This window comes from Scatophagus argus, chromosome 10 (genome assembly GCF_020382885.2).
Source record: "Scatophagus argus isolate fScaArg1 chromosome 10, fScaArg1.pri, whole genome shotgun sequence".
Taxonomy (NCBI): domain Eukaryota; kingdom Metazoa; phylum Chordata; class Actinopteri; family Scatophagidae; genus Scatophagus; species Scatophagus argus.
This window is the reverse complement of record NC_058502.1, coordinates 24,287,188-24,297,878: the sequence shown is the minus strand read 5'-3', so window position 1 is coordinate 24,297,878 and position 10,691 is coordinate 24,287,188. Positions and strand designations below refer to the sequence as shown.

General features: G+C 38.6%; 2 protein-coding genes across 2 annotated transcripts; one reads left to right on the top strand and one right to left on the bottom strand.

The window, feature by feature from the left end:
- Positions 1–1,976: 1,976 nt before the first annotated feature.
- On the bottom strand, positions 1,977–5,825 carry LOC124066391. Its single transcript, XM_046402746.1, has 7 exons — positions 5,711–5,825; positions 5,119–5,249; positions 4,741–4,800; positions 4,120–4,358; positions 3,852–3,999; positions 3,513–3,622; positions 1,977–3,013 (listed from the first exon to the last, which is right to left on the bottom strand). The coding sequence occupies exons 4-7, from the start codon at positions 4,351–4,353 to the stop codon at positions 2,702–2,704; spliced, it is 804 nt and encodes a 267-aa protein (XP_046258702.1). The 5' UTR covers positions 4,354–4,358; positions 4,741–4,800; positions 5,119–5,249; positions 5,711–5,825; the 3' UTR covers positions 1,977–2,701.
- A 1,268-nt stretch (positions 5,826–7,093) lies between these two features.
- LOC124066299 lies at positions 7,094–9,856 on the top strand. The gene is made up of 5 exons (XM_046402564.1): positions 7,094–7,869; positions 8,192–8,293; positions 8,516–9,136; positions 9,227–9,242; positions 9,852–9,856. Exons 1-5 carry the CDS (start codon positions 7,540–7,542, stop codon positions 9,854–9,856), a joined length of 1,074 nt encoding a protein of 357 aa, XP_046258520.1. The 5' UTR covers positions 7,094–7,539.
- The last annotated feature ends 835 nt before the right edge of the window (positions 9,857–10,691 follow it).

Below are 10,691 nucleotides of genomic sequence, written 5' to 3'. Positions count from 1 at the left end.
AATCCAATTAGTCAAGGAAGCAAGAGACCTCTGCAATATGGGAAAACTCCATCTTCACAAGTTTGTCTCAAACTGCAAGGACGTACTGGACACAATCCCTGAAAAGGAACGTGCAGAAGGCACCAAAGACCTGAATCTTGCATTTGGAGGGCCTCAAGTAGAGCGAGCCCTTGGGGTTCAGTGGTGCGTGGCTTCCGATCAATTCCAATTCAAAGTTGCTGTGAAAGACAATCCGCTTACCAGAAGAGGGGTCTTGTCCACAGTTGCCTCACTGTATGACCCACTTGGCTTTGTGGCCCCGTACATCTTGATAGGAAAACAGATCCTGCAGCAAATGTGTCGAGGCAAGCTTGATTGGGATGATGACTTACCCGAAGACCTCAAACCGTTGTGGGAATCCTGGCTAATGGACTTAAAACACTTGGCAGACATATCGATCTCAAGGTGTTATACTCCCAAAGGCTTCACTGTCAAGCATTATGAGCTCCACCATTTCTCGGACCCCAGTACATCAGGCTATGGAGTGTGCTCATATCTTAGAGCAGTGAGCACAACAGGAAAGGTCCACTGCTCAACAAGGTGAAACTCATGTTTCCTCACTGAAAACTGGTTTATGGTGCTTCTTGTGAAATCAGCTGGAATTTGAGAGAAACAGAGGTCCAGCCATGTTGTCTGTCTAATTCAGTCACACTCGACTACATCTAAGCCAAAACTTTGACTGTGCACACTTCTGTGAGGAAAGTGCACTCAAAATGCTGAAAGTCAAGTTATCTCACTGAACACAGGCCAAAAAGTACTTTCTCCTTCATCAGCTGGACTTTCAGAGAAACAGAGAAACTGAGGTCAAACCATACTTTCTGTCAAATCCAGTCACATTTGCCTGAAACAAAGCCAAACACTTCATTGCGCACAGGTCTGTTAGAAAACTGCACTCAAAGTGAGGAAACTCGTGTTTCCTCGCTGAAAACAACTTTTAAAATGCGTCTTGTGAAATAAGCTGGAAATTGAGAGAAACAGACATAAAACTGTGTTTTCTGTCTAATTCAGTCACATCTGACTATTGCTGAGCCAAAACCTTGATAGTGCAGTCTTGTGAGGAAACTGCACTCAATATGCTTAAACTACTGAAATCAGGCCATAAAATACTTGTTATGTGATCAATTGGAAATTCAGAGAACAAAAGGCCAAACCATGTTTTCTGTCTAATTCAGTCACATTTGACTAATACTAAGTCAAAAACTTGATTTTTCACAGCAATCAAATAAAGCGTAGTCAAAATGGTGAAACTCATGTTTCCTCACTGAAAATAGGTTTTAAAGTGCTTCTTGTGAAATAAGCTGGAAATTGAGAGAAACAGACATAAAACTTTGTTTTCTGTCTAATTCAGTCACATTTGACTAATACTAAGTCAAAAACTTGATTTTTCACAGCAATCAAATAAAGAGTAGTCAAAATGGTGAAACTCATGTTTCCTCACTGAAAATAGGTTTTAAAGTCCTTCTTGTGAAATAAGCTGGAATTTGAGAGAAACAGAGTTCAAACCATGTTTTCTGTCTAATTCAGTCACATTTGATAATACACTGGAAAAAAGGCCACTCCAAAAATAAGCAAAAAAAAATTAATACAAGATTTTTTTGCTTATCTGCCAATGGAACAAGTGAAAATTCTCTTGGTAAGATTTCTTGAAATAAGACATTATATATAAGCCTCATGAGAAAAGAGTGATCTTGAAATTAGCTGGAAAAACTCATTTTTAGCTATATTTTACTAGTATTGTGATGGTTTTGTGTCTCATAATAAGCTTGTGATGCTCAAAAATAGTATTTTCCCCTCAAAGCTAGCATCTATCATCCTGTTTGTTTCAAGTGTATTTAACTAAATTTTAATTCTATAATTGTGACACTGTACTAGATTTAAGTCCACCACCTACTTGAAATAAGATTAGAAACTGGCATTTTGAGACAATATGTCTTAAAGTTAGCATTCCTGACTCATATTAGGCAGTGCCCTTTTGCCATAATAAGCTGTAATTTACCATCCCGTCATCATCTCAAGTGTATTTACCTTATTGTAAACTCTACAAAAGATCAAGACATTCACCTACTAGATTCAAGACATTAACTACTTCTTATAAGACAGAACAAATGAAAACTAGTCTTGCACTTAACCACCTTTTTTTTATTTAAACAGCAAAAAGTCCCAGAGGACTGCATAAAAGGGAAACAGCTTCATTTCAACGTATTTATGGAACTGCAATATGTAAACATAGCAGAATATACCAAATATGTGAGTGAGTTAAGGGCAGGTCCAGACATCTGATCAATCGGCCCCTCAATACACGTACAAAACTCAAACACTCAAAGCATATAGACACACTAGGGACACTAAAACTGTCTCAACTGTGACATTCATTCTTTATACAAATGCTTAATATTGTAACATTCAAATGAAAGGTTCTGGGTTTACATGAACAACTAGTCCCTCAATACACCATTAACCATTGTAACATTATCATTACGGATGCACCATACTGGACTTTTTGCCGATATCAGCATGTTGGCCAATATTGTTGTGCACCCCAAATTAACACTGGGCTAACTTAGCCAAATACTGACCAAGAATCAATAGCAATGAGTATGGATTGTAGTACCCTTGGAGGGAAAGAAGAAGCGCTATCCTACACCATATGTGACCACTGGTTTTATTGGCCAATAAAAGCTTTCCAATCAGCCATGCTTTTCTTGTAAGATGATGTGAGATCCCTCTCATGGATTCTGTCTAAGAGGACCTCCGTCTGTATGACTGAAAGCAGAGTGGCTACACACTTTGGATAAGTCAGGTGTAGGGTATAATAGTAGGCCATAAGATATAAAGCACTCTCGGTAAGCTTGTCTTTTGGAAAGGTGGTTATTGCCACATCTCCTACCACTAGGAGGCAGTTGGACGGACTGACAATCAGGACCGGGCAGGAGAGAGGGTGCTTCTTCGAGTAGAAATTGGGGTCTTCTTTTTCCTGTAACACGTAATACAGACATCCTTCTGTCAGGATAATGCATTTTGGTCATTTGGAACCTAGAGTAGAGGGTTATTTACAAACATAACTTTACATAGCAAAATTCTGATTAGTTTTTTAGTTAATTCTGAAGTTACAGTACTGAGAAAGCTCCATCTGAAAGTGCTGCTTTGAACAATCCCCAATTCATTTACTGTTTATATACATCTAGCCTTTTAAAAGAACTAAAAACAAAGGCTAGGCTAGTTTTGCTTGGTTATCATTAGGGTGATAAAACCTGCTACCATGTAATACACCCATTTTTGTAGATACTGTGACATCACCAAGACATCTACCCAGTGAAAATCCTCTTTCTGAAACAAATGTTTTAGGTGTTTTTGAAGGCTTAGAACATACAGTGTGTGAATAGGAAATACATTGGGAGTGGTCAGAGGCAGCACCTTCAGTTGTAATTTTTTTTCCAATACTGCTGTGAAAATGATCCAACAACACAGCTCACCTCAAGGACATGGACCAGAGCCTCACTTGCATCTCGTAGCCTCTTTGGAGGAGCAGACGTGGAGGGGAACAGTGATGGCAGGACACGTAAGATCTCAAGAGCCTGTTCAGCTGCAGGAAAAGATTCATTACTTAAACCCTTGGACAGAGTGCACAAGGTTAAATCTGATCAAAATGTATACAACAGACACAATGCTTAAAAAAAACAAAGATTCATCAAATATGGGATAGCCATCATAGATGAAAAAGAAGAATGACAAAACACTAGCTCATGTACTTGACAATTAACATGCCTGAAGTCCCCCCTAATCACTAATAACACCAAAACAGCATTCCCTACCTTTGTCCATTCCTAGTGGGGGTTTCAGCACCTTCTTCCAAAGACCAAAAAACTGCACCTTCTGGCAGAAGTCTTGCCATCTTTCCTTCAGTTCATCGATGAAGTTGGTATTATCCTTATCCAAAATGCGTTGAAGCTCCTCCATCGCCTATGAAATATCAAATATACCAATACAGACATTTGAATATATCATGTAGGAGGAAATTGGCATTTTAAAGACTGTGTGTGATACCATGGTTTTAATCATCCACAGTCAATAATGACTTACATGTCCAACATCCTTGAAACAAGGATATGCTTCAAGAACCTTCTTGTGTCTGTCCTCCTCGCGAATGGTATTTGAATCAATGAATGCTCTTCTGGCCACAAATTCTAAATCCAAGAGATGAGAGACATCCTGGTGGTTTGAATTTTTTCTTTTATACAAAGTTTCTAGTGTCTCGTAGTGCTTTGCCATGGTTGCTGGACTGTAGGTGTCTGGACTGTCAACATCTGCAGACATGTTAGCTGTAAGACACAAAAATACATAATTAATATGCCTTAGTTAAAAAAAGTTCATCTCATGTTATTGCATGACAAAAAATGTCTGCCATAAAAATCATACATTAATATTGGATTAAACCTTCATGGAATTAAATCTTTTAACAAATATCAGCCTGTCCCTAACTACCAAATACCTATTCATTTTTGGAATTTTAACCATAGAAATGCCATTTTAAAAAATCAAATCATCTTTTGTATATTAAATGCATGAAAACTATTTGCTATTTGCAAAACTCATATGATCATGAAATCACATACAACTGCATGTAGGCATACGAGTACACCCCTACAAAGGTTTGCGCACACCCCCACTATACACAGTCATGAAGCAGTTGGACAAACTCACCATCAAGACTAGACAGGGCAGAGGGTGCTTCTTTAGGTAGGCTCTGGGATCTTCTTTGTCCTTCAACACATAACACAGACATATTTCTGATAGGATAATGTACTTTAACCCATTAACGCCTGAGGGCGCCTAAAAACACACCCTCTGAAACCTCAGCATTGTTTGTGGACAGCTCCCCAAATCCTGAGGGTTTTCTGAAAAACTGGTCCGAATTTCATCATTCAGAAAAAACTTTATTTCTCAGCTTCTGTAGTACATACAAACATGAAACAAAAAGCATTTAATAGTTTACAATGTTGGCTAAAGAATAAAAGTGAAACTATCTAAAATAAAAATACCTCATAAGGGCAAATGTGTGAATGCAAAGTTGAAACTCACCTTCTAACTCACTTTCTTTACTGTCTGGGCTGACACTTCCTTCTGTGGATCGATCTAGAATGATTGTTGAGTCACTTAAATCGATTTCATCTGTGTCTGTTGGCTGCTCAAGACAGCGCCTCTTCGTAGAGCTGCGAAGATTAGTCAGTTAATCAATTAGTTGTCATCTACTAAATCAATCAATCCATCTGACTATATTTGTATAGCACTTTTCATACAAACAAAATGTAATAAAGTAACTATATCTCCCACACACATCCAAAGCAATTACTTCACAGTCAAACACTAAAATAAGAGCACTCATTACAAACAGAAAGTGAGGAAATACGAGACACAGATCACCCAAGACATTGACATGACTGATCATTTTGAGTATTTTTTCTTTCTTTTTATGAATATCCAAATATGATTTCAGCTTCTGAAATGTGAATATTTTCTAGCATTTTTAGTTCTCTATGACAGTGAAATTAATATCTTTCAGTTGTGGACCAAACAACCTTAGACTTTATACTGACCAGACAACTGATCAATTTATCTTGAAAATTATTAACAGATGAATCTTTGATGAAAATAATCATTAGTTACAACTCACCTCTTTGAATGTCTCCCATTTGGAGTTCTTTTTTGGGGAGATCTCACATTTTGCAATCTTTTGTATAGCTGTGTATACACAGTGACCTGCACAAGACATTTAATCAATTTTTCAAATCACGACTAAAAATGTCCAACATGAAACACAGCCATCAACTGGAAGCATTTCACTTACCCATGTATGGAGGCCTTGGTCCTGCAGCATGGGGTAGTACAGTACTATTCTCTTTGCCATAGCTGTAATTTCTGGCTTTGATGGGTATCTGTGCGATTCTCCATCCCTCTTTGCTCTCAGGATTGCAATCATACTGGTCATGGTGTTTCGAATGGGGCGACATCTGAGCTCCTTTGACATCTGGCAGTTGCGCTGTTCGCCTTTCTTCGACAGCTCAAAGTATTGTTGTCGGACTTGCTCAAGTTCTGTGTCGGTGTGCAATACATATTCTGGAAAGGATAACTTCACAACCTTTTCAGGGGTTGTGTACCTTGCAGGACTTGCGTTCACTGGAGTGGAAGTCTGTCGCATGGGTGACGCATTAAAGGAGGAACTGCTCGATAATTGTGAGTGTTCTTGGCCAGTCTCCTGTAAAATAAAAGGTAATGAACTACTGCAAAAAGTAACTTTTTTTTTGTTTTGTGTGACAACACAAAATGCAATGTAGCATTGACAGCTCTGCACATGTATAAATAAGCAATGTTCCATTTTGTGGGTGAAATTGCTTACATCAACTAACTGAACACCTGTCAATTAATCTAAACTGAATTGAACACACATGTAGACTACAATGCCTGTTCCAAAAACTGACCTCCTCCGACGCACCATGACAGACACGCCAGACCGCTTTTCTGCGTAAAAAGTTCTCAGGGCCTGGGAAAAGATCCCGCAAGTCTTCACGAGACAGGGTGCCCATGATTGTCTCTGTGATGTTTGCAGCTATGAGCACATTGGAAGACAAAAATAGCAAGATGAAACAGTGCCCTAGAAATGAAACTGCATGAGACTATTAGAAGTTAACACTTCATTCAAATAAGATAGCTAGTGTTAACCAACTTAGTATAGAAATGTAGATACCTCATTGGTTGCTGTTGTATGTAATATAGTTACTAGTATAACTATAGAATGGCGCGAGTAACGGGAGGCGAATATTCACTTTTGGTCTCCCCAAGCGCAATACAGTCACCAACCACACATAACACTTCACACAACAGGTGACAGAAGGAGTGTGATGTGACAAATGGAAGAAAGATTTTGAGGCCCACAGTGCAGGGCCAGGAAGCAATTAGCTTCCTTTTTTTAGCTTCAATTTCATTTACACACCTCTGCATTCGTACGTTCATATATGATGAAGAATAATATTGGCATACTTTACCCGTTAAAATCGACACTGCGACATCATACAATTCTTCCATGCTGACTTAGCTGGCTAGTTAGCTCCGCTAAAGTTAGCTCCGCTAGCTCACCTCAATGTCTCCCTTTGGCTGCAAAATACACAATAAACACTGAAAGTAAATTGAAACGTCGATAACACTGAAAGGGTGTGCGACATGAACTACAAAAAATGAGCACTGGATTCAGCGCTTTCATTTACCTGCAATGAAACACATCAATCCGTCAAATCCAAGCTGTCTGAGTCGCTCCAATATAACGGTCGTTTATGGCATTCTCATTTGCAGCAGCGAGCTGGCGGGTGTAACTATAGCAATGAGCTTCAGCGTCGCGCTGGCGCGTGTAACCATAGTAACGAGCGTTTACGGCAGTCTTCCTCTACCGAGTCCGACCTGTGCTGTGACCAGTTTACCGTGCTTGCCTGTGATATCTTTGCTTCCAACATGATTTGGCGTTGCTTTATATGCTACATATTTTTGGCATTGACTCTGAAACAACTTTTGAGTCACATTAATACTATGCACAGTCGCAACCCTGACTTTCGCGTGGTGTGCGGGATTGATGGCTGTCCAAGTGAGTACAGGGTGTATAACTCCTTCTACTATCACGTGAAGCGTACACACGCACAGCATCTTCTCCAAGTTGAAGCGGCGGAGGAAGAAAGACCGACTTGCCACGGTTTACCGGGAGCAGGTGAAAGGACAGTCACAAACGACCAAACCAATGCAAGCCCTGTGGCTGAAGCGGAGAGCTCAAGCATCTTAACTCCAGTGGTAAGTCGTTACACAAGCTAAGATTTAGTAATGTTAATTTATTGGCAAGAAGAGAGCAAGTGAACGGGTAAAATGAAGTACAGATTATTTTTCTAATGCTGTCAAAGTCACTGTCTTTTGTAGTATTGTGGTTTTTATTAGTTGTTTTTTATATACTCGAAATAAAGACACCAATCAGTAATAAATATGCCCATTTTGTACCTTTTTATTGGAAGAAATCTAGCTAACTAGCTTACCCAGGTTAGATTGTCTAGTGGTGCTACCTACAAATGTCAATATTTCCCCTGTTTTAATAGATATGTTTGTTGTTAATCTCTTTCAGAGTGGATTTGAAGAAGATGGAGATGGTCACATGAATGTTGACCTTTCTAAACATGCAACTGCATTTCTTCTTCAAGCCAGAGAAACCCATCGACTGACACAGGTAATTTATGCCATTGATTTTCCAATTAATTGTATTTCATTCTTAGTTGCAAGCTTAAAAGAAATAAGCTTAAACTGTAGAATGACAGTCACTGTTCAGACTATGAGGGTTACTTGAAAAAGTGTCTGTGAGTTTGCATGTTGACTGCATTTTTATATGAATTTTATACTGTAGTATTTTTTTGTTTATTGTATTGTTGTTTGTTTGTTTTCTACTCTCCAGAGAGCTGTTAACCAAATGGTGAGTGGAGTCCAGCAATATCAGGCCGCATTACTGGAGCACCTCAAACAGCAAATGAGTGACATGATTGAGAGACATTCTGGGAACCTGGATCAACTAAAGAGTGATGCAATGGGGATATTTGACCAGTTTGTTGACCCTTTCAGTCAAATTGCTTCCACCCATTTGCAGGATAAGACCATCAAAGAACTGTTAGAACCAGTTGAACCAGAGATTGTTGTCACAAAACAAACAGTATGTTATGTGAAACATGGAGACTCCAGAGTTCTTAAGGACCACTGTTTTCATTATATACCGTTGGTGAAAAGCTTGGAGCAACTGCTATCACATCCAAGAATTATTGCAATGATTGATGAGAGGCCACAGACATGCAAGGATGGATTTTTTCATGATTTCATTGATGGAGACATTTTTAAATCGCACCCACTGTTTTTGAAATTTCCCACAGCATTGCAGTTGATTTTATATACAGATGAAATTGAGCTATGCAATCCTCTTGGATCTCGGGCAAACAAAAACAAATTGTTATTAATTTATTACACCTTAGGTAACATCAACCCTAAATACAGATCAAGACTTGCTGCCATTCATCTGCTTTCCATGGTAAAATCAAAAGATCTTTCCCATTGTGGTATTGATGAGATGTTTGAGAGGATTAACTGTGACTTAACTGAGCTGTGTGATGGTGTCCAGGTTGTCACTGCAAAAGGTGAGAGGACAATTTATGGTGCACTTATGTCTGTGTGCGGAGACACTCTAGCTCAGCATGAAGTGGCTGGATTTAAGATAGGAGTGGGGTTTGGGGTTATGACAACTTTGAAGACATGCAGGAGCAATTTAATGAAGATTTGTTTGTTAAAAGGACAATGGCAAGTCATAAAAGGCAATGTAATGACATTGAAAAGGCAAATACTGACTTTCTGAAAGACAATCTAAAAATGACATATGGCATAAACAGGAGAAGCAAATTAACAGAATCTCCTCACTTTGACATAATCAGTCAATGAAATCAAATGTGTTTTAAAGCATCTTGTGCTGTCAGGTCATATGGACTTGGACGCATTCAACAGTGCAATTATTTGTTTCCCTTATTCTCCTGTGGATGCAAGGGATAAGCCTTGCCCCATATCTGTCAATACACTGTCATCAAATGACAATAAATTGAAACAGTCAGCTGGGCAAATGCTGGTTTGGTAAAGATCCTGCCATTTCTCATTGACAGAATTGGAGAAAATGATTACACACAAATGCTACTCAAGTTGTTAAAGATTGTCAAAATTCTGTTTTCACCTATTATTGCTCTCTCAACTCTTTCAAGGCTGAAGCTTTTAATAGAGCAACATTTGAAACATTTCAAACAACTGTTTCCAGATGCAAATATTATGCATCTTCCCTCTCAGATTAAGGCACTTGGGCCTACAGTGAGGCATATGTGTATGCGTTTTGAGTCAAAGCATTGCTTTTTTAAGCAGTGGGCTTTGAAAAGTAGTTTTAAAAATATCTGTAAGTCTCTTGTTAAGCACAACCAACTTTATGAATGTAGTCAGAATGTGTATGAGAAACATCCAATTTGTTCAAGTGAAGTTGACATGGGCCCAGCATCTGAGGTGAAAAATGTTCACTATGTCGAAGGAAAGATCAAAGACTTCTTAGGAATAGAGCACGTTGAACACATAGTTTCGGTACAGTGGATTATGCAACATGGAAATAAGTATACATGTGGAAAATCTTTGGTTATTTCTAATGTCATCAATGATAATCCAGAGTTTGCCCTTGTGAAAAACATTTATATTTTAAATGCGTCAGTGTATTGTTTTGAATGCCAACCACTCTCTACAGTTGGGTGGAATGATCATTATTTAGCTTACGAGGTAGAAGTTCCCGACCTAGCTCAAGCAAATATTTTCATGGATGCTGAAAAGCTTGTTGATTATACACCATACTACTATGTAAACTTCAATAATAGCAAGTACATTCCATTGAAGTATGATCTCACAGACATCATCAAACATCATTCTTGAGTCTGTATTGAGTGTACAGTTGGGCTGATTTTTTTTAAGGACTGACAAACACTGTAATTGATGACAGCATTTATTTGTACTTATTACTTGTTTAATAATGTGGTACAGTATGTCTGTCTTTTTTTACATATCTAATG